Below are 24965 nucleotides of genomic sequence, written 5' to 3'. Positions count from 1 at the left end.
AGGCTCGCTGTTCGGGAGGATAGACCCGAAACCGCGCAGTGTCCAGAACCGCTCCGATGAAGAGGAGCTTCGGAGAGGGATCCAGGTGTGACTTCGGCATATTGATGGAGAACCCCAGCGAATGCAGGAGGTCTGCCGTAGTCTATGGTGGGAGGTGACTGCTTTGTGCGAGCCCACCTTCAACAACCAATTGTCGAGATAGGGGAAGACTGAAACCCCTGATCAGCGCAGATGGGCTGTGACCAACGGCATCACTTTTGTGAACACCCGAGGGGCGCTGGTAAGGTCAAAGGGGAGCACAGTAAACTAAAAATGCTTGTGGCCTACTGTGAACTGCAGGTAACGCCGGTGGGCCGGCAGGACGGGGATGTGAAAATAAGCGTCCTGCAAGTCCAACGCTACCATCCAGTCTGGCGGGTTGGGGGCAGACAAGACCTGAGCAAGCGTCAACATCTTGAACTTCTCCTTCCGGAGGAAGTGGTTGACGTTCCTGAGGTCCAAGATGGGACACAGGCCCTTGTCTTTCTTGGGAATCAGAAACCTACTTCTGGGACAGGTACGCGCTCGATGGGTCCCTTGGCCAAGAGAGCCGTAACTTCCTGCTGCAAAAGGGCCTGGTGATCCTCCGACATGCGGCGATATTGCCTTGGCATGGCTGGAGGGGTAGCCTCGAAGGGGAGGGAGTAGCCCATTCGGACTGTCTGCAAAACCCACCTGTCCGATGTGATGGTGCGCCAGTGGGGGAGGTGAAGGCGAATCCTGAAGCCCATTGGCGTTTGTTGGGCCTGAAATGTCAGACTAGGAAGGTTTGGAGGCTACTGCAGAGGAGGGGTTAGTGGACTGACCCGCCCGCTGACTCCCGGAACCACGACGGTTGCTCCCAAGTTCCCGGCCAGGTGAAGGTTGGGTAACTTGCAGCGGGCTGTGGCCCTGGGGGGGCGTAGCAGGGCACCCCTTCCGTAGCCATGGAATGGGTGAAAAGCAGACTGTGTGGGGCGGGTTGAGATGCCCAAGGACTTGACCGTAGCCTGTGAGTCCTTGAAGCGATCTAGAGCATTGTCTGCTTTGTCGCCAAAAAAGGCGACGGCCATCAAAGGGCATGTCCATCAAGGTGTTCTAGACATCCCCTGAAAAAACAGTCAACCTCATCCAGGCGTAGCAATGAAGCACTACTGACGTGGAAATGGTTCTGCCCAGAGAGTCTGAGGTATCCAGCCCACAACTTTTCGCAAACTTTGCTACATCCCTCCCGGCGGCAACAGCCTGGGAGAGCACTGTCCAGGACTCCTCCGGACACTGAGGCAGCACCTGCGTCACCGTTTCCACACCGCGTGGGAATAACGGCCTAAGAGACATGCAGTGTTTACGAACCGCAGTCCTAAGCTGACGGAAGAGAACATTTTCTTTCCAAGATGGTCCAGCTTCTTGGATTCCTTTTACGGGTGTGCGGTAGGGAAGGCGGTTTTGGAAGTGGAGGATTGGACCACCAAGCTCTCTAGGGTGGGGTGTTGAGAAAGTAAAGAGGGGTCGCCCTGGGCTGGGCGGTGGCGTGGGCTATCATCCTATCCACTGGAGCCCCCATGTAGGGTCTGAACCAAGTGCCCAAAAGGATGTCAGTAAGGACCTCGTTGAACGGAAGCAGCGGCTCCGAAGAGCTCGGCGCCGGCTGACGCACCTGTCAGGAGGTTAGTCCAGACCGCCACGGTAGGGAGTTTGAGGTTGAGAGACTCAGCTGCCCTACGCAACACCACTACGTACGAAGCTCCCTCGACATGCCAAGGTCAGGGGAGGTGTCCAGACCACTGGCACCCCCCAGTTCCTCTCTCCAGTCCTGTTCAGACTCTACCTGATCAGCTAAAGGGTCTCCTGACTCCTCCCAGTCCTCCTCCTCATCCTCTGGGTGCCAATCAGGCTGAAAAGAAACCCCAGGAGTGAACAGGAGTACAAAAACCCCTCTCGGCGCCAGATACGGCGTTGGGCAACGTCGGTCCGAATCCGGGATGGATGCCGGGGTCGACGACGCCGGGGGCCTACCGGCGTCGAATGCGGTAATGGTGCCGGAGAAAGCGGCACCAGTGGAGGCGTAATGAGGTCAACCAGCGCCAATCCGGATCCAGGCCTGGATCCAAGGAGAGCCTGCGGTGCCAGGGGCGGAGCTGTCGGTGGAGAAGACCTAGGCCCCCCCCCCAACCGGTTCCGCGGGGCCTGAGAGCACTCCGGCAGGTCCGGGCCACCCAAAGATGGCGTGCATCGCCTCATAGAACGTAGGAAGCTGGGCAGGAGTCGCTCCGGGTCCCAGAAAGGGAGGGAAACGCGGAGTCGACTCTTCGGGCTTCGCACACGGAGCCGCAGGAAGGGCACCACTCACATTCTTAGTCGGATCATCCAACCGACGCGGAGAAGTCAAACAGCAACAATGCTTCTTCGACTTCTTCTTATGCTTCGACTTACCCGACCCCGAGTGCGAAGACTTCGATGACTTGGACAAATGGTGGTGGCTCCAGGACCAGTCCCTCGACCTCCCTTGCGACTGGGACCACGAACAGTGCGGAGCTGACTACCGGCGCTCAAGCAGCTTTTGGGACCGCTCCCGCAAAGCCTTAGGCGCCATCGACCGGTAGTCGGAGCACGACTTGGGGTCGTGGCCGCGCTCCAGGCAAAAAGAGGCACATGCGATGCAGATCTGTCACTGACACCAGTTGGTTACAGGAACCGCAGGCTTTGAAGCCGGGCATCCCTCGTGCACCAAGAGTCGAAGACTAAAAAAAGAAGTCGACAAACGTCGAGAAAAAAGTAAGTCAAAAAGTGACTGGTGGTACCGCTCTTCCTGTATCTGCGTTGGCTGGTGCGGAAAAAGAAAGAACTGACGTCAGCGTGCGAGAGCAGCGGCTAAGTAGCTACCATGACGTTATCCCGGCGACACGACGCCAACGACGGACACGGTGCCGACCGACGCCACCTTCCGACAAGCAGAGGTACTGCTGACGAAAAACGTTTTGGATCCAGTCTGATGCCTGTGGGTAATTCTAAGGTAAGGAATCTATAACTAATGTGTTTCTTTCAGATTATGAGGTTTTCTGTTTTATTTTCACAATCATCTCTATTCTCTCATTAAAGAGGAGTTTCTGCAAGTGCAATGTTTTTGGCTTTGGAGGAGACTGTTGGGGGGAGAAACTTTCACTGGAGCAGAGGAGGTGGTTGAAGAGAAGATGGATGGGAACAATTTAGAATATTTAATTTCTGAATTTTGGTGGTAGAGGGCACTTCAAACACTGAGTGCCAGGAGATAGGGATGCTCAAACTCCACACAGACTTATCAAAGAAGAGCAGTTTCTTTTTCTCACCTCACACTATGCATATAATCCCCCTTCCTTTATCCTATTCAGTGCAAGATATCTGTATTATCTTGTTTTCTAAAACTAAAAATCTTTGTAAACCCGGGAATTCTTAGATGACAAAGTGAGAATTTACAGTTATGCCAATCTATATAGTGGTGAGAAGGATGGATGTTATGGGCTATGACGGCAAGTAATAAACATAAATAACAGCATGTAGTTGGAATCAATGTGGTAAAAATTGACTTCAGCAGGTTGCTAATATTGCTGGTGGTGGTGAGGTAGTTGTTAATACTGTTAAATAAAAATTAGCCCTCAGAATTTTTAAGAAAAGGAGGAGGGAGTGAACATATAGAAGTGGTGAGGTTTAAGTTGCAGGTTCGGGTATTTAAATTTGGGCACCCTATAACAAGAAAATAGACCAGAGGGCATATGATGACGAGAAATCAAAAGTTCAAGAGCAAACATATGTGGCAGTGAAAGGGTGTAATATTTAATAATAGCTGCAGCCAACAGGTTTGAGGATAGAAGGCATGAGAGAAAGGTAGGGTGGGGCAAATAGAGGCTTTGGGACTTGGGCTGTACTGTAGCCTTTATATAGCACCCACTACACCTGTGTGGGCCTCTGAAGTGCTTACCCATATGGATATAGGGGGTGTGACTGGAAGGATGATGCTTTAGTTTTGAACTTAAGTGGGAACTGTTTTCATATTGAGAGAGATGTGTGCATTATCGCGGTACGAGATGTAGAGCTTGGCGTGTGAGAGACATGAGCAAATTACAATCATAATAAGGACTAACAAGCTTAGCCACAAGGGTAGTGGGAGCTCTTATCCTCTCAAAAATTCCCTACGGCAATGCATTATTTTGGGGAATTGACAAGTATCAGACTGCTAAACTCCAGTCATTGCAGAATGCTGCAGTGTGAGTACTACTTAATATCCTTAAATAACACTGCATTTCCGCCAGCATTAGGAAACTTCTTTGGCTCCCAATCCAACAGCGTGTAGAATTTAAAGCCCTTTTTCTGGTACATGAGGCGCTGTATGGTGAGGGAGCCATGGATATGCGGAAACTATTTCTCTGGTATTCTCAGCGACGGAATCTTAGATCAGCCAATATAGGGCTAGTTCAGGTTCCCAAGACTCCAAAAAACAGATGGGGAAGCAAAAGTTTATCTCACTGGGCAGCCAAATTGTGGAATAAGCTGTCGATTATTATAAGGCTACAGTCCAACAGGCTTCTCTTTAGGAAAAATGGTCAAGACCTGGCTTTTCCCCCCTCAAACTTCAGTTAAGCCTGGGCAATTGCAACACGTCACCCCTAGAGCCAAGACGCTTCGGCATTTGTGCGCTTTATAAATATGTCACTTACTTACTTTCTTACTGTGTGCCTGTATACAAAAAAGGGGGATAGGCAGATATGCAGAGTAATCCATATGGCAACAATCAACAAGAAGAGATTCTGTTGAAAGAGTAAAAGCTTTCCAATAGGGAAATAATGTGAAATGGCTATAAAAGCAGTAGACAAGCGCCCGTTTATTTTTCTTGTAATTTATAGTTGGCAGAGGGAGGAAATCATAAAGTAAAAATACAAGATCTTGGCCTAATCAAGGCTGCAGCAAAGGATATAAAGAGACAGCTTTAGGATTAGAATTTTCAAAGTCTTTTGATGAGTAACTATAAAATAAAAAATTAAAAACTTACTGTTGTGTTTCAGTACCAGAGTCAATCGGCTTTAATAAGACTCCTTCAATCCCATGGTACCATGAAATATTCCAGGCCATCTTTAGCATGTCAGACACTGGTTTTAAAGCCAAGCAGTCATCAGATAAAGGTAGGGGTACACAGTATGGGCTAACTACATGATGACCCATTACTGTTACAGGAAGATGAAAGCTTCAACCAAAATAAATACAAAAGAAAATTAGGAAAAGTGTGGTTTCATTTTTCAACCAAGTCTTGAGGAAAGCTAAACAAAATGATAAAGTTGTAAGTCATGAAAATAAAGAAATACAGTACTTAAATAAAGTCTTCAATAAACCCACAAAAATTATCGTATCTGAATGTTCCTCAATTAATACATTTACTTGGTGGTGAGGGAATGCGTCTAAAAAGTACGTCACAACTAAGGCTGTCTGATCAGTTGACACTGCATGTGGCGATATGGGAAGAAATTCAAACTACAATACCAAAAACAAATAGCTGGTCGCAGGCTTTCAGTCTGGCCATGAATGTCCTTGAGGCATAAGAACTATGGGAATCAAGACTTCTGCATGCCCTCTTTAAAATATCTCTAAACAAACAATTCAAGAAGATCTTATGAAGTGATAAGAGAGACTTTAGTAAACAAAGTAACGAGTAGACGGTCATTGACGCTTATAAACAACCCCGCCCGCAATCATACTTAACTGCCTTACTGAGATTATTTTATTAAAATCAAATTGCTTCATGTGCATTTTTGACTCAAACTACCCATTGCCTGCCAAAATGGTCAAGGGAACCTTTGTCTTCTAAATGCAGGCTTTGTCATCTACACATGGGAAGTCTAACTCATATCTTATCAACTTGCCCCAAACTGTTGACTCAAGGTAAGGCTTTGGTGTGCAACCTTTTTAATCAGAACCTGCTGTCACACCTTACTCTTTTGTTTAAAAGGTGAATGTCCCCGAGTGGTTGCGGCTTTCACAAAATGTATCATAAAATCGGATAGGCTGTTGTCATAGAAAGGTTTAGATGCCGCAGTGTGAAGGAAGTACGATCAATAGCTCCCCATTAACGCTGTTCAATGTTTCCAATGTCCTCCGTTACACACTTTTAGCGACTTTGCACAGTAACTATAGCACTTTATTCTAGATATAATGAAAGTGGCATTCCATGACTTGTTGAAGAACAACAAGATCCAAGGAAACATGATGAAATACTGTTGAGGAAATATCCCAATTTGATGCTTCTTATTATTATCTTTCGTACTTTACTGCAAATTTTGCACCAACTGGAAAGTGGACAGGTCCCTGTCAGATACAATGTTAATTGCAGGTAGTTTACTATGCGGAGGTCCGAGCAAATTCTTTTTTTTTTTAACTTGATATCTCTTTTTTCAGTTTTAGCAAATTTTATTTTGTCCCACCTGCAATTTATATTTGGTATGGAAGAGGCAATGAAAGATAATTGGTAATAATGTCAAATGAGAGAATACAGGGTGACACTGCTGTCCAGAATGAGTCTTACTCTTTCCCTTTTTCTCCTTTATGCGACCCTTGCACCTTTAGCACATCTAGCGCTGTCACGTTTGCACTATTTCTTCACTTTTATGGACAGGTCATTGTTAGATAAAATGCTGCTTGCAGATACAATAGTATGATGGGGATTGAGTAATTTTTTTGAGGTCTTCTTTCATTTTTAGCAAATTTTATCTTGCCACATTTGCACTTTATATCAGGCATTATGAAGGGGGCAATGTAAAATAACAGTCAACAATGCAGACCAAATCACCTCGACGAAAATTGCACCACACCTGACTAATATGTTCCATGAAAGCTGCAAAGCAGAATTGCTCCCTGCAGACCAACGGCTAGCCACTATAGTGGTCATCCATAGGAGTGGGAAACATAAACACTTATGCTCCTCCTATAGGCAAATTTCCCTACTCAACTAAGAAGCCAAGTTCCTTTCTAAAGTACTTGCTACTCGTCTGCTACAAGTCATTACTAAGCTTGTCCACCCGACTGGTCTGGCTTTATGCCAGCCAGAAATACTGCGCTTAACTTGCGGAGAATACACAGTGTCTTAGATCGGGCTGACACGATACAGGAGGACGCGGTGGTGGTGTCGCTTGACGCGGCCATGGCTTTCAACAGGATTGAGTGGCCATACATGTTTGCAGTACTGAGAAAACTGGGTTTTGGCCCGGGCTTCTTGCGATGGATACGCCCTCCTATATACGGAGCCTCAGGCCCAAATAGTGGTCAACAACTGAATTTCCCACACATTCACGCATCGGAAGGGGAACCAGGCAGGGTTGCCCCCTTTCCCCATTGCTCTTGGCCCTCGTGTTAGAGCCCTTGGCAATGTTGATACAGAAGGACCCGGTTATTAGAGGGCTTCAATGGGCTGACGAGTGGGAGGACCTCACATCGTTGTATGCTGACAATATCTTACTATACTTGGCATAGCCGGTGGCCTCCCTAAACAGAGTGCTACATATTTTCATTGTCTTTGGTGCATTTTCTGGATATATGATTAACTGGTTCAAGTCTGTTCTCTATGTTCTTAGTGGTAAATCACCTACCCTACACAGGGGCTTCACCATTGTTGAAGTCGCATCAGGATTTAAACGCCTGGGGATTCAGGTATCTAAAAACCCGACTCTTTTCCATGAACGCAACCTCCTCCCCCCGCTGCAAAGACTCAGGACTGATGTCCCGCACTGGAAGTCACTTTCAATGTCCTTGTTAGGGTGTGCAGCCCTTTTCAAAATGATGTCCCTTTCTCGGTTTTTATATGCCCTGCAGAACACGCCACACCCAGTGAAAACGGACTATTTTAAATCTGTCGTCGGTGCCCTGAGAGAACTCCTGTGGGAAGGCAAACCACCACGGATATAGATCCAAAAGCTTACGAGAAGCTGGTGCGATGGGGGGATACCCTACTGCATATAAAAAGATATTACTGGGAGGCTCAACTTACTGCCCTAAATCCATGTATGTACAGGCCACAGGGAGATCCGGGATTTAATATGGACCGGTGGCTACTTCCAGGGGGAAGTTTTATGGGTGCGCTCAATGATAACCCTTCTAAATTGAAATTGTTGGGACCCACTGGACACACGGTCCAAGTGTGGTGGGCTGTCACAGCCAATTTGGGCTGGAAGGACAAACTCACATTGGCTACCCCACTTTGGGATACTGCACTCTTAGGTAATTAAAGATTCATTAAAGGCTTTGACCGCTGGGACCCCATTCGCATCTCCACGGTCCGGGACCTATGGGGGGTGGAGGGGGTGCTTTCCTTTACACAATTGCAGGATGAATACGATCTTGCCAATACAGAACGATTCAGGTACTTACAGATTAGACATGCATTACAGGCTGCAATACCAAATGGAGAGAGGCCACCGAGTCGTCCCTGCTAGAGGTCAGGATACTAGATGGTAATCTCTCTGAAAAGACAATCTCGCTGATATATAAAAAGCTTATTAACAATATGCCTGATCCCCTACTCCGACTTTGGGATGAATGGGACCATGACGTGGTGGGACTGAATGACGAGGAATGGGTAGAGGCTCTTGCCTCCCCTAAGTTAACTGCTATTTCCTCCAGACTCAGACAAGTGCAGCTTAAAATACTTCATAGAATATACCTCTCGGGACTAACGCTGGTGAAGATGGGCTACAGGACTAACGCTGACTGCACAAAGGGATGTGGGCAGGGGGGTACCTTCGTACCCTTGCTCTGGGAATGTCAGGCTATCCAGGACTAGTGGGCGGGAGTGGAGAGCAGCATGGAGGAAGTAATGGGTGTCAAAATCGACTGCAATGAAAAATATTTGTGCCGTTTAAATATTTGGGGTCCCACGGACTTAAATACCAAGGAAAGGACATGGGTGACATTGGGAATGATGATTGCCAAAAAAAAATTGCCAGGCTGTGGGGGGTGAAGGAAAAACCGTCAATGAGACTTTGGGAAACCAATATGGACCAGTGTATGTTCATTGAAAAGACGGTGTAAGAATCTAGAGGCTGTCTCAACAAATGGATACAAATATAGAACAAATGGAATTGTTATAGAGGAGAGATCTGTGAACCACTGTTGCCAAGGCGAAGACATGAATAAGAGCAGACTGTTCCCAACTCTGCTCACTGTGTAAAGTCTGTAAGTTGATGATTGCTTTTATAACTGGGGGGAGCTCTATCCACGGACGGTGCATTGGCATTAATGACTTATTGTTGTTTAAACCTGTAATACCTTGTCTTAATAAAAATAAAATTTAAAAAAAGACAATGCAGAACAAGAGGAGATGGGGTGCTACTGCTGTCTAGAAATCAGTCTACCCTTCGAGTGTTCCGCTTTAATGTTGACCTTGTACTGTCACATTTGCACTATACATCTGGTTTTATGCAAAGAGGTATTACAAGATGGGATGGGGCGCAAAGTGATCAAGATAATATGCAATGATATTGATCTCCTGAAAGAGGTGGTTGTTTTTATTTTCTGTGATCTTTTTTGTATTGTAATGTGTAAATCTATGGTTTTAAATAACTGAAATAAACGGTCTAATATCCTAACATTGCTACCTATTTTAATGAGTTCAATTATTTTGTTAAACTAACATATTATCATGCATGGTGAGTTCTATTGCAACATTTTTATTTTCATGCTAAGGCTAAGCATTCAATGAAGAGAGGCTAATTTATCTAAAACAAGGTTAGAACAGGAAAGTACTTTAGAACATTATATCACCAAAGAGCATAGACCATGCTCTGCAGAAACCACAACAGAAGCAGAAGAGGCATTTCACAACCACGCAAACTGCAATGGAGAGTCAGCTATACATGGGGGTTTAGTGGTTTAGTGGAGCTTTGATACTTGGATTGATGCCAAAAACAATTTAGGCATTCTACTAAAAGCCACTGGGCAGGATAAGTACTAGAAGTCAAATAATCAGTTACACTCAGCAAAACAACCCAGCCACTGAAATCCCTTGCCATTCAATCAAAATTATATGAGTGGCCCTTGAAAGTCTTCTCATAGTAAGCTGGCTCCTATCACCAGTTAATTAAATGTTGAATATCAATATGATTACCTGCTGTAGAGCAGTCACAATATTGAATTGTATTAAAATAATCACCAGTCTGTTTCTCCATTCATATTTGTATATTTCTAACAGATTACAGTAAATATTTGAGGCTGTGAGGCTTACCGTCTGACTACTGTGGCAGGGAGACTGAAAGGAGGCGCTGTAGAGTAATCGACTGAAACGCCATCTGACCTGTTTTTGTTTAAAAGGAACACAGAAAGAAATTAATATTGAAAGAGTTGTCGTGGCTGCCATTTTTAAAATTTTCATTTTTGTTTTAGTCCTCCATACAACACATCAAAGGCGAACTGAAGGCAGTCTTCTAGATGATATAAGAAATTGAGTTATTAGTTGTGCAGGATGAGAGGCGTGCACAAGTCCACAATTTCCCATTACTGGGTACCAAGCACCCCATTGTAGCACTAGACTTTCTCGGGGTATCAGGAGGTGGCGAGGGCTAGTAACCACTAATCGCTGGCACCCACTAATAACACTCAAAAATGACTGTACTTTCCCTTTTAGAAAGAAAAAGACCTGACAGGACATTACACACACACTACTGAATACTATGCAACAATTTACAAATATATACATCAGACAGATTAAATTAACTTTGGTGACATTCTGAAATCACATTTGACCTCTAGTGGGTCATGACACCCAAAATCACAGTATTGCGTTACATAAGACAGGCCTACTGGCTTTGCCATACTTTCACCACATTACCATGCAAGGCAATTGGCTTTGCAGAGATTCACTACATAACTATACCAATAATCCACTTGTAAACAACCACTATATCACTGTAATCGTTAATCATGTTTAAATGTAATCTTTACTGCCAATAAAGAATTGCAATGTTTGTCAAAAATCATCGTCAGCAACAAACTTTCAATAAACACTTTGTAATGGCATGTTCCTTTTGACCTTGGAGAAACATTTAGAGGAGGAAGAGAAAAAGGAAGAAGAGAAGGAGGAAGAGGAGGAGGAGGAAGAGGAGGAGCAGGAGAAGCAGAAAAAGGAGGAGGATGAGGGGGGTCGGGGTGGAGCCCTCCCAACCCAATAGCCACTGATGGTATTCATTGCCGTTTAGTGCAACTACAAGCCAAGAAAGATATTCAAAATGACGTAAAACTCTCCTGGGGTCAGAAATTCAATGAGCCAGGAGACCATTGGGTGGCTCTTACATATTTTCTGGGAGAAAGGGGATTGCTACAAAACCCTGCAGCCCCCACAAGCCTTGGAATTTGTGTTGTTGGTGCCCCTGCCATCGTGGGGCCACCCAGGAACATATGCACAACAAGTTCCACAGGCATTATGGGGCACTCCGCCTGTGGAGCAGTAAATATTACAGAAGCGGCTCTCCTGCTGTGTTGGGAGAGCCACAATCTTTATTCTTCCTTTTCTTTTTTCTTGAATGGTTGCCAGGTCCCGCTCAGGACAACTGAACGCTAGCTTTAACGTTGGGGGCATCAGTGGGCCCCCCTATGCTATCTGGCTCCCCGCATGCAGCTCCTGTGTTGTGCGCTAGCTCGCAGCTTTTCGACTACAATCGGTTGGGACAGACATGCGTTCCGTGCTCACTGTGCCACTGGAACCAACCTATGCCTGGCTGATGAGCCCTAATCTGGGCAAAACCGGCCCTAGGTTGCTTGTGTTCTGGTTCAGGGAGGACCCAGCCCAGTTGTTCAGGCTGGACTGCTCCCTTTGGAGCAGGGTCAAGATTGATTTGCATATGGCTGGGTCCAAACTGGGGTGACACGGTGTGCAAAAAACAGTTGACTGGGATGCGCCCAAGCGATTGCCAGTGGTTAAGATTGATTCAAGCATTCCATGCATTACCTTGTCGTTGTTGCAACTTCTTTAAAGTGGCATTTCTAAAATAACTTAAAATCCGATCTCACCTTTATAGAGGACTTTAAATTACAAATCCTAAGAGTGAAAGAATTACTTTTATAGCTGCTACCAATCCAAATTTAGCATTTAAACGAACAATGTAGCCCAATGATTCCCTTTGGCAGCAACCGACCTTTCCATTAATTCCTACATTTCCTACCTTTACATATCTGCACCCTGCCCTTATTGGTGAAAAGTCCTACATATGGGTGACTTCATATTTAAAAGGAATGTTTAGGCCTATCAAAAGAGGTATTTTGACACGTCAATGGTGCAGTTTGAAATTGCCATAGGTAGTTTACCCTGTGTGCCACTATCAGGCCGCACACAACAGTAGTCTCTTATGCGCAGCCTGCACCCGTACATACACCCGTGTTCACATGTAACTTGCCCTAGCAGAGTTGCACCGGCTTTATCTTAAAAGACATAAACTGGCGGAAAACATGTGTAGTCCAATTTACCGTGATATTACTGGGATGAGTCTCAGGTAGTGATACTCATCCCCAAAAAAGGTTAAACAAGCATTGGCATAGCCAATAGGTCTCGCATATGGGACCTATTGGCTTTGACATATGCTTTTGGTGGGACCGTACAGCATTGGGAGACACACTGGGCAGAATCTTTACTCGGGAGACCAGTGCCCTAAAGGTCATTTTTCTCACACAGACGCAAAATAAATGTACTCTCAATCTCGCTCAATGCAAATGGTGTTTAAAAAAAATATTACAAACATTTAGAAACATTCGGTCAGTTACAGATCATAAAGTAATGAACAAGTGTGCTTATGTGCTGGGCGGAGCTATATTTTGTGTATTGGGTGCAGTAGCACCGGGTACCAGGAGTCTTAGGCAGTATCTGAACTCCAGTCATGGCTTTATTTTTATAGCCCACCAGAGAAGTAGGCTCCTAGTTTGCCTGTTTGCACCAGTGCACCTGGCACCCTTGCTGCCCTGCCGAAACTTGCCAGCAATATCTTCTTCTACCTTTCATTATCCTTCTGTCTTTTCAATGTTCTCTAACTACAACGTTTTCTTTCCCTCCTTCCTTTTTTCTACACTTCAATTGCCTCTTTTTACGTATAGTTGGCTTGTTGCTGGATATGGTTCTATTTATTCAAAGTTTTGCTTCATTTCGTATGCATCATATTGTTACGATTTTACTTTATGCCTTTAAAAATTGTTTCATGGAACATCAGGGGTTTACACTCACCTATTAAGAGACAGAGAGTTTTGACTCATTTGGCTAAATTGGGAACATGTATACAGGAATCTCATCTATCAGCTGAGGAATCTGCAAAACTGAAGAGATGTTGGGTGGCTGAAGTTCTTTTCTCCCCAGGCGATGGTAAACGTAATGGTGTCCTCATTCTTTTTCGTAAATCCCTCTCGACTAAGGTGATATCATATTGTGCTGATCAAGCAGGCAGATGGGTATTTGTGAAATTTCTGGTAGATAATGTCCTACTTTCCCTATTGAACATCTACGCACCCACAGCAGGTGATCCCTCCTTTTGGAAATCCCTAGCACCACAGATTACACAATGCTACGACGATAACCTTATCCTTGCAGGAGATTGCAACAAAGTGTTTGATCCCTTGATTGATTGAAATTCATTATCTTCCTTCATTCCTCATAAATCTCACAAGTTATTTACACAAATATTAAACAACATAAGCTTACAGACGCCTGGAGACTGTGCAATCACACATCGAGAGAGTACTCCTTCTATTCCCCGGCACATCATATTCAATCACGATAAAACTATTTTTTTTATATCTCATAATCTTTCCCAGTCACTGGTGGCGGCAGATATTAGCTCCATTTTAATATCGGACCATGCTCCTGTCAACATTCATCTTGATGTTTTGCGCAAACCCAAACTATCCCGTAAATGGCGCTTTAATAACACCGTGCTTTCAGATCCCATATTTACATCATCCTTCATCTCTTTCTTTAATGAATATTTTCTTTTCAATCAAACAGGTAGCACACCTTTTCATATGGTTTGGGACGCCTTTAAAGCTTCAGCCAGAGATTTTATTATTAGGTTTGTCCCAAAAAAACGTCAATAGGCACAACGTGTCACTAAAGTATTGCTAACTAAAATTAAGGCATTGGAACACTCTTATTATTCCTCCAAATCCAAAGACTGCTTACCCGATCTCATCAAAGCCAAGTTTCAATTTAATCAGGACACAACTAACAATGCCCCAAATTACTTGTTAAAGTCTAGTGCAAAATATTATGGTGGTCAGAATAAAGCAGGCAAATTATTAGCTAACTATTTAAAGGTCAAACAAAACAAGCTCAATAGAGAGTCTATTTTTGGTCAAGATTATCAATTAAAATCCAAAGACGAAGACATCCTCAATGAATTCCTTCAATTTTGTAAATCACTTTATACATCTGAGACCTTGTCCTCTGATCATACCATAACTCAATTTCTTTCCCGTATACAATGTGACCCCAGTACTAATTCAGACCTTTCCCTCTAAGAAGTTGATTTAACGCAGAAAGAACTTCTAGCTGCCTTAAAATCACTCAAAAAGGATAAGGCACCAGGCCCTGACGGGTTCACTCTAGAATTTTTTACCCACTTTGCACATTTACTTCTTCCTAAACTACACACTCTCATATCCGCTTTTTTACAGTCTGGTGAATCTTCCGGTTCTTTCTCAGATGCTCTTATCTGTCTCATACCTAAAGAGGGCAAGGATCCACAACACTGTAAAAACTATCGACCTATTTCTATGGTCAATATTGACTATAAAATATTTTCAAAAGCTTTAGCTTCACATTTGGAATCTCACATGCCTGACTTGTTAGGCACAGAACAATCCGGTTTCGTTAAAAGTCGCCTTATCTCAGACAATACTCGCTTATTGTTTTAGATTTTATCTAAAGCCTCACATATCTCCCATCCCTTGGCAGCCATAGCTTTGGATGCAGAGAAAGCATTCAACAGAGTTGAGTGGCCTTATCTTCTTCGCGTGCTCCAATTGTTTGGTTTTGGCCTAAAGATTATTGCTTCAATTTCTATTCTATATTCCAATCCTAGGGCAGCTGTATCAGCAAATGGTGATATTTCTTCCTATTTTCACCTTGGTAGAGGTGTCAGACAAGGCTGTCCACTTTCCCCCTTTCTTTTTAATCTTGCCTTGGAACCCTTTTTGTTAAGGATCCGTCAAAATGACAACATTCATGGTTTTACTTTTAAAGACACCACTGTTAAAAAGGCAGCTTATGCTGACGATGTTCTTTTATTTTTATCACACCCTCAGGCTTCTCTTCCTGCTTTTTTAGAAGAAGTTCACTCTTTTGCATCTGTCTCTGGATATAAATTAAATAAGGATAAATGTGAGATTTTGCCCCTCACCAAATACACTCTCAGTGCTGATTTTGCTTTCTCAGGTTTCACATGGAGCCCCCAATACATTAAGTACTTAGGCTTACACTTTACTGCAACTATTTCAGGGACAAAATCCCGCTGTTTGGAAAATTGCATACAAAGACTGTCATTTTTAACAACAAAATGACATCCCCTTCATTTATCTTGGTGGGGTTGTTTAGACACCATTAAGATGATGATCTCACCCATAGTCTTATATACAGTTTCCAATATCCCATTATCCATTTCCTCAAAATATTTCAAGAAGCTTACATCCATTGTATCTTCCTTTTTATGGAGTAGCAGAAAATCACCAAGTCTGTTTCAAAATTGATTCGTCCAAAATCAGGGGGGGGGGGGGTGTAAACTTTCCTGATTTCCCCACCTACCACACGTCCTTCCTATTACACCAAACATCCAAGTGGCTCTCTGATACTTCCAATAATCGTCCTAAGTGGGCTATGCTTGAACAATCCTTCCTATCCCCATTCCCATTTCAGGAATACCTTTCCTTTACGCGCAAACCGCAGTCTGTTTCTACCCCTATACTCAAATATACTTCCAAGATAATCCCACCTGTTTTCCTAACTTCATTCCTTAGTTCTTCTATATGGCACAATAGCTATATTTTGATTAATAACAAACCTCTTTTTTGAAAATCTTGGAGGAAACGAGGCCTAATTTGGGTTCATCAACTTTATATTCAATACCAAATTATATTTTTTTAACAGGCCAGCACTTTCTTTGCCCTACCTCCACTTTTCAAGCCCAAATACTCTCTTTTATTGGGCGCTATTCAAACTGCTCACGCACAATTTTACCACCCCAGCCAACTACTTCACTTGAGCTTATGCATGCGGATAAATTAAGAACCCTTGTCATTAACACATCCAAGGCATCCGCTATTTATACATTTTTACATACTCCTATTCGGTCGAGAGACAAGACCAAAGTAGAAGTTTTGTGGGAAAGCGATTTAGGGACCTCCTGGTCAGTGGACTTTTGGGATAAAGTCTTGCTTAGACTTCGGAAATCCTCTAGGGCTGCAAATGCCACACAGACACTTTTCTTCATATATAATAGATTATTACTTCCTCCACTCATTCTCAGTGCGAGACACTCATCTCCCAGATGTTTGTTGGTCCTACTCGGCACCACATGCTGACTTGTCTCACATGCTTTTCATATGCAAATTTGTCCAGAACTTTTGGGAAAAGGTGTGGTCTCAAATTAATTCCATTTTCAATTCCAATCACCCTTTTTCTCCCTTACAAATTTGTCTAGGTAGTCTGTCCCTTATTTGGGAAAATTGCGAGTCCAATGTTTAGATAATAGATTTATTGCTGGCAGTGGCCTTCCAGCAAATAACCAAGAATTGGAAAGACTTCACCAAGTTATCTTATCAAGCATGGTGGTATGCTGTCTGTTATAATCACAGACTAGATACAACCTTTGTGTATCCATTGCACATGGCATCAAAACGCTTAGACTTGTGGTCACCTGTCACACTTTTCATTGATACCAGTGCAAGACGCTCTCTGCCTCCGGCTCCTCAACAACAAGAAGTAGCTAAACCCCATGACACCATTTAGATTGATATTATATGACTCAATTTATACTCTAGTTTGACCTCTAAATTTTTATATATCATACATAATGCAGTTTGTTTTCATATGCTGATGTTTTTCTATTTTTGCATGACATGTTGGACTGTATTTAACTCGAACCATTCTCCTTTATCGACTACACAACTGATATATTGTATGTAATTCTTTTATTTTCATTGTCTTTAAATCTTATGTATTAATGTAGTTCTTACCTTAATAAGCTTACTTTTGAACCTTAAAAAAAAGAATAGCCACAAGACGAGAGATGTGGAAAGCAGAGAGAACCAAAATTGATAACATAATGAAATTAAAGAAATGAACCACAGATGTCCTTAAACAGATTGCTCCATGAGTTAACAGCTGGGTACAAGGTGCAAGGTAGTTTGGCACTCATCTGTATGGTCTTTGCCTTGGGCCTGTTCCTCCTCCTCTTGGTGCTGTAGGGATACTGCACAAGTAGCACACCTCAAAGCTGCAGGTTCTACACACTGTTGCCTGCCAGAGCCTCAAGAGTTCACGTACAAAGAACCCACTAAAGCAGCTAGAAAAATTAGAAGGATGCAATAACTGAAAGCCCTCATGTTCTGCGCACCTGAGAGCAGATGTAATCGCCACCAATTGATCCTAATGTAGTAGATATGGGCAAATGCCAATTGGCCTTCAAGAAAGTCAAAACAAGGTTCAAATTCCACTGAGGAACAATAAGAGAACAGGCAAAGAGTTAGCAACAAATTCAGAAAATGTACTACTAGTGGTGAGCTAGAGAGGGAAAGTTGATCAGAAGACAAATGAAAGTAGACAGGGGCGATAAACAGCCCTTAACAGTAGTCCCTACCAGGCCCCACTGACCGAGGAACAATGCAAATTCCACAATGCTGGAATTGTCAGATTTACCCCTGAACAAACTTAGTCTAGTGGCCTCTGTAGATAAGTTCAGAAGCAAGCTTGCTGACAGCGATGATGAGATCTGCAACCTCATCAGGAAGTCATACGGACTCTTAACTGATATAAACTATTTCCACATGTGTAGCTGCAGCATCTAGGGACTGGGGCGGAGGAACTGACCATACTGTTGTAAGAGAGGCAGAGGAAGGGGTGGCTGAATGCCAACCGATCATCATACCGAATGTTCCACACAATATGGGGAGATCAGATTCAAATGAGCTTGTGCCTCCTTCGTCTTCTGTAAGACATTCAACAGAAGCAGGATCTGCAGAAATGTGGACAGTGGGTCCTGAGACGAGTTGAGTCTAAAGCATTCTCCTTGAAATTATTCAGAGGAAAGTGTACGACTCAAATGGAGGGATGGTTCCTATTGTGGGACATGGCTAGGAGATCAATGAATGGAAACCACAATCTGGAGAAGATGACGTCCATCACTTCGCATGTAGCTGCCATTTGAGACACTCCAGTAAGAGGCAACAGAGCTTCTGCATGCGTACTGAGGAAGTCTGCTATGTAATCCATTACCAAGAAAATTCCCTGTCACTACGCCCACTTCCATAAACAAATTGCTTCCCAACAAAGGGTCCACAAACCCACATTGATCTGTATGTTGATACAATGAATGGTACTGGCATTGTCTGACAGAACCTGGAGATTCTCCCAGATACAGAAGGAAGAAAGACATTCAGGGTGAGGCGAGCCAATCCATCATGATCACCTACCACTGAGAGGACAAAAATTGGAGACCCTTGCCAAGCTAGAAGATGGTGTGAAGAGGGAGCCATAGGTGCTCTGAAGCAGTGGAGAGTGAAGAGGATGGAAGTGGCTCGATCTGCTGCTGTTGCCGAATATATCTACTCCTTCTTGGAAAAAAGCACTTTATTTGCTATGGTGTTTGGAAAGGCTAAGATATTCACTCTGTCAGGACTGCACAACCCTAGAATAACCTCATAACTTCCAATACTGTTGATGAAACTATGTTGCATGGGAGGCCAGGCCCAACACATTCCAGGAAGGAATCACTCCTCTCTAAATTGCTGTTCTGTCAATGGATATATCTGTATGCATAGCATGCACATCTTCTGAAAATCCAGTTGAACGCATCCAAACATGTTGATATAGCTTGAAATTCACACCCACTGACTTAGTAACAGTGTCCAGGGAGTCAAAACCACACTTTAGCATCTGTTTTGATACATCCAAGCCATCATACACCGGGTCAGAGTAGCTACAGCCAGTTAGACATGGACATAACTGGCAAATAGCCAATTGGATTAGCTGTGCAGATACCAATCTATTAGACACAAAAACTGTTCAACTCATTGTGTCAAGTTTCTGAGATCCAATCCGGTGAAGCTGTAGGGAAGGCATCTGGATTCTATTTCGAAAACAACCTCATAACCATCAGACTCTCTAGTGACGGTGAAGAGGACCAAAACTGCAGGCAATCTGTCGAAGGCCTATGCCATATGGAGATGACAGTGGACAGCTGTGCATGAAAATAAACTCACCGATGCGTCCATAGTTAAGGAGAGACTCATTAATAGGGAATCAAGGGTTCAGTTGTACATATGTCGGATTGCAATATTTACATCAGAATGTTGGACTTTGCTTCCACAGGAAGCAAAATCAGCTCCAAGGTCTCTGCCTCTTTCCAAGAGACTGTTGCTAAAGATGGTAACTCCTCCAACGAAGGGGCAGAGGGGTAGGCAACATCCCCTTCTGGTGAAGTACTTTGGCCACTGGCATTCTGTAAGCCTAAGTAAGCAGCAGCATATTTTAAGGTGACAGGAAATTATCATCTTTTGATTCGAATGATACTGTTTGCTAACAATTTCTTGGTTAGTGATGGCCCCATGGGAGGCAGTGTTAGGGCCTCCAAAAGCAGCACTCTAGAAGGCCCAAACAAATGGGAGACATTGTCCTAGCTTTTGCTTTTGGAGAAATGGATGGAACCTGTGGCGGCACAGCATAGGGATCATCGAGGTCTGAGCAGCTGGCGTATCCAAGCCTGGAGGAAAGATTCCTCCCTTGAGGAATACCCTAGATGGTTAAGGAGCCATCCTGAAGGAATTCAGCATCACGAGCCAGAAGGACTAGCATGAGTCAGCTAAAGGAAAGGGCAACTGCAGTCTCATCTTTTTAGATGGCGAAGCAGGGGTTAGGAAAGTGTGCCCAAACATCGAAGGAAGGCCCTACTTTGGATAGTGGCATTGAGATCTCCGAATACCCAAGGAACGGGTCTGCATCCTTGAGGAAAAGAGGACTTCTCCTTCCTATGAAACTGGTTTTGTGGGAAAAACTCCTATGAGCACTGTGGAAGGGGAGCGCCACTCACCTCGACCGGGCAGCGCCCGAGCAGGGATTTCATGAACGCTAACCCTCCTGCGTCCCTGACGACCAGGACTCCTTTCTTTTTCTCCCTGCAGGAACCAGACCAACCGGCAGGACAGCGCACAAACCCGGATGCGGCTTCCCGTGACCCCAGAGACCCCGGAAGACCCGACCCGGAAGCGACCGTCCGTGAACCCGGAAGTCCCGCCCCCAACATCAGCCCGAGAAGCAGAAAAGCCGGCGACGAAGAGAGGAGAGCGTTCCAGGTAGCGGACTCGTGGCAGGAGACAACGCGTAGTGGACCAGAGACGGAGAGCGGAAGGAGTGTGAGGAGCGACGACGAGGAAGCAGAGGACGTCTGGACCGAGGAGTGGTGGAGTCCTCAGGAGGTGGCTGGAGAGCGGCCGCGACTCGCTGGAGAGTTGCGGCGGGGCACGTGAGTACTCTGTTACCTTTCTCCGTGCCCCTCTGTAGTTAATTACATGTAAATACCTGTATAGGAATACTGTGCACAGATAGATCACCCATTCACTGTATATATACTTAGTAGTGTCACTGCACCCATATCTTGTACTATAGCCCCCCTCACTCACTTTTGGCACTCTCTCCCCGTTCCCATCTCTTCCCCCTTCCCTCTGAGCCTCCCTTTTCCGTCCCCGTCCTCACGTTCGTCTTTGTCCCCTCACGACCCGGGTGTTGGCAATAGTGCTCCGACGGTCCAAGTCAAAAAGGACTAACCGCCCTGTCTCTCTGTTCCCTCCGAGGTTACACCGGACCCCCCTGACGACCAGAAGACGCCCCCGAAGACCCCATTGTCCTGTTGACGCACGGGAAAGACTCTACGGCTTCCGGTCTCCTACCCTCTTCAGTATCCGGATTACTAACATTCAATAAAAACAGCTACCATAGCAAAGTATATACGGCCTCCACGCCTGTTATTCCGGTCCGCACCAACCCCAAGTCCACACCTGGTGTCAGAAGTGGGATCCGGAAGCATGGAGGCCGCGGTAAAACAGCTAGCAGAAAGCCAGGAGCTTCTAGGGAAGATGATGGAGCGCTTCCTGAAAACGGGCGAAGACGACCGAGGCCAGCTCCACGACGTCCTAAAGGACCAGGGCTCCGTGCAGGATCGGGCCATTGGGAAGCTCGCCGACGTCATGGGACAGCAGAGACCAGCGACCTCCTTGCTCGCTGTGGTCCTGCAGAAGTATGTCCCGGGAGAAGACCCGGATTTCTTCTTTACGAACTTCGAGCGTCTGGCACAAGCAGCGGCCTGGCCGGTTGATCGCTGGGGTCACTACTTAGGGCCTCTGCTGACGGGGGAACTGCAGGCGGCCTACCAACAGGCCAACGTACAGGGACAGACACCTTATCAAGACATAAAGACCTGTATCTTGGAGAGGCTAGGGATCGACGATGAGACTTACAGAGTACGACTGCGACAAGCTCGCGAAGGACCCCAAGAAACACCCCGAGCATTATCATTCCGCATCCAGGATCTGACCAACCGCTGGCTGAAGCCTGCCACGGCCTCTAAAGAGGAAATCCTTTCCAAAATCTATTTGGAACAATTCCTGGCCTCACTCCACCCAGCCACCCAGAAATGGGTACGTCAGCACGCCCGTCTAACCCTAGACACCACCGTGGAAATCGCAAGTGCCTACAGCCGAGCACAAGACTTCCAGAAGAAAGACGAACACCCTACCCGGATGCCCCACGGAAGTCATCCTCGGCCCCAAAGGCCGGCCGTGCCCCGAAAACCAGAACCCGTCCCCTTGTTTCCGTACCCGGTAATACCAAGACCCAGTCTCCCTGGTCCCCAATGCTACCACTGTGGAGGGCATGGACATTTCGCCCGTTTCTGTCCACAGAAGGAAGAACCCATGGAGGTTGGACTGGCAAGGAACTTTGTATGTCTTACCACGGATGCCAGTCCTCCTCCTTTCCGGTGTCCGGTGAAGATTGACGGCCACCCTATGATGGCCCTCGCCGATTCCGGTTGCAGACAAAGCGTTCTAAGGCCACAGGAGATGCCCAACCCTATTGGGCCTGTGACCGGCATCGTGGACATTCAATGCGTACACGGCGATACAAAGAGGTATCCCACCACCTGTGTCCAAGTACAGCACACCTCGGAAGAAGGAAGCCCTCTTACTGTAGGACTGGTGCCGAACCTACTGGAACAAGTGATCCTGGGTAGCGACTATTATGGTCTTCCACGTCTGCTACAAGACGCTACGGACTCCCTGGAAAGATGGTGGTCCGAGGCTCCCTTTTCTCGGAACCCTCCTCCCCTAGAACCAACAACCAAAACCCTGAAGACGAGAGGTCAAAAGAAGAAAGAAAAAAGGACTCACACCACAGCATATCCTGTCCAGGTGGACAACCATCCATGGGAATCCGATCGTGAATTTCGAGCTGCACAACAAGAGGACCCGGTACTACAGGACGCATGGGGGCGTGCCCTGGAAAATGAAGACCCGCTACACGTATGTCCTTATTTCTTCAAAAGGAACGGTCTGTTGTACAGGAAAGGTGGACCCCAACAATACCCTCAGCTACTCGTTCCCGGTCCCTTTCGCGAGAAAGTACTGTTCCTGGCTCATAGCCATTTGTTAGGGGGTCATTTTGGGGACGATAAAACTGGACAAACCATTCTGGAACAGTTCTACTGGCCTGGGGTGTACAAACAAGTGAGCCAATACTGCCGTGAGTATCCGGTATGTCAGAAGAACAGTCGGTACCGGCCCCCAAAAGTAGCCCTCCAACCCCTGCCTCTCATTGATGTCCCTTTCAGTAGGGTCGGGATGGACCTTATAGGCCCCATGTTACCCTCAAGGAGCGGATGTAGATATGCTCTCGTCCTCGTGGATTATGCCACCCGTTTCCCTGAGGCCATTCCCTTACGCCACCCAACCACCCAGAACATAGCAAAAGCTCTCGTCACCATCTTCACTCGGATGGGTTTTCCCCGTGAGATATTGACAGACCAGGGCACCCCGTTTGTCTCTTCCCTTATGCGCCAGGTATGTTCCCAATTGGGCATTAAACAGATAAGGACCTCTGCCTACCACCCCCAGACCGACGGGCTGGTGGAGCGGTATAACGCCACCCTGAAAACCACCCTCAAGAAGCTGCTGGGATTAGAGAGCCGTCGCTGGGAGGAAATGTTGCCCTTAGCCCTATTTGCCATTCGATGCAAGGTCCAGAGCAGTACCGGTTATTCCCCCTACGAACTCTTATACGGGAGGGCCCCCAGGACCCTCTTAGATATGGCAAGGGAGGCTTGGGAGGCCGAGCCTGATCGTACCCGACCCCTACCAGAATATGTCGCTAATCTTAAAACCCACCTGGGGCAGATCCGGGAAATAGTGAGGCAAAACATGCTGACCGCCCAGGCTACACAAAAACGCCAGTACGACCAAGGAGCCAAGGCGAGATCCTTTGTTCCCGGTTACCTAGTACTGCTCCTCATTCCCTCTTCCGATCACAAGTTGCTAGGCCAGTGGCAAGGGCCTTATGCGGTAACGAGACAAGTGACTCCGGTCACCTACGAAATCGAATTGGACCACACCCGCAACCAGACCCAAATATATCACGTAAACCTTCTAAAGAGGTGGGAGGGTCCCCAGCCGGTACTAGCCAGTGTACATTGCCAAGAAAACCTACCGTTCAAGGGTTGTGTGGACCCGGATCTACCCGAAAACAAGCGACAAGATCTACGGACCACCCTCTCGCCGATACAAGCGGGTTTTTCCTCCCTACCTGGGCACACAACGGTCATAGAGCATGCAATACCCACAGATCTAGGAAAACCGTGAGATAACGCCCCTACCGGATCCCAGAAGCCCACCGAACCATTATCCGGGAAGAGACTAAACGAATGTTACAAATGGGCATCATAGAGCCATCGATCAGTAGTTGGAACTCGCCTATCGACCTCGTCCCCAAAACCGATGGCTCCACGAGATTTTGTTTCGACTTTCGAGAGGTCAATAAAGTCTCGAGTTTTGACACTTATCCGTTACCAAGAGTAGACGAGATGATAGAACGTATAGGCAGAGACATTAGCACCTTGGATCTCTGCAAGGGATACTGGCAGATCCCCCTGAAAAGCGAAGATAAGAAGAAAACAGCGTCCTCCACACCGGACGGCCTGTTCCAATTCAGAGTCATGCCCTTTGGGCTTCATGGGGCCCCTGCGACATTCCAGCGGGCCATGAACATTGTCCTACAACCCCATGCCCGTTACGCGGGAGCCTACCTGGACGACATCGTCATTTATAGCAATGACTGGCAAGAGCACCTGTCCCACCTGAAACGAGTTATCACCTCCCTGGGGGAATACGGGTTTACTATCAATCCCGCTAAGACCACTCTAGCTGCCCAATCCGTAAAATACCTAGGGTACTTACTTGGGGAGGGCGTTATCCGACCTCAGGACAACAAAATAAAGGCCATCCAAACCATCCCCTTCCCACAAACCAAAAAGGACCTCCGTGCCTTCCTTGGGCTATTAGAGTATTATCGGAGGTTCATCCCCAACTTTTCCCAAACCGCAGTCCCCTTGACAGACCTCCTGAAGAAAAACACCCGAACAGAGGCCATGTTACAACACCCCACTCCGCAGATGTGGCAGGCCTTTCACGACCTCAAGCGATCC

General features: G+C 45.9%; 1 protein-coding gene across 3 annotated transcripts in view; it reads right to left on the bottom strand.

The window, feature by feature from the left end:
- Window positions 1–24965, bottom strand: part of RTTN (rotatin) — an 891871-nt gene that overhangs the window by 384047 nt on the left and 482859 nt on the right. For all 3 annotated transcript variants that reach the window (XM_078687523.1, XM_078687524.1, XM_078687525.1), the window contains 2 exons: window positions 10256–10324; window positions 5042–5233 (listed from right to left, as the gene is read on the bottom strand). In XM_078687523.1, the coding sequence (XP_078543649.1) occupies window positions 5042–5233; window positions 10256–10324 (261 nt within the window). The remainder of the gene's footprint in view (window positions 1–5041; window positions 5234–10255; window positions 10325–24965) is intronic.

Source organism: Lissotriton helveticus, chromosome 4_1, assembly GCF_964261635.1.
Source record: "Lissotriton helveticus chromosome 4_1, aLisHel1.1, whole genome shotgun sequence".
Taxonomy (NCBI): domain Eukaryota; kingdom Metazoa; phylum Chordata; class Amphibia; order Caudata; family Salamandridae; genus Lissotriton; species Lissotriton helveticus.
Note: the sequence above shows the minus strand (reverse complement) of the source record. Positions and strands in the feature narration are given on the sequence as shown.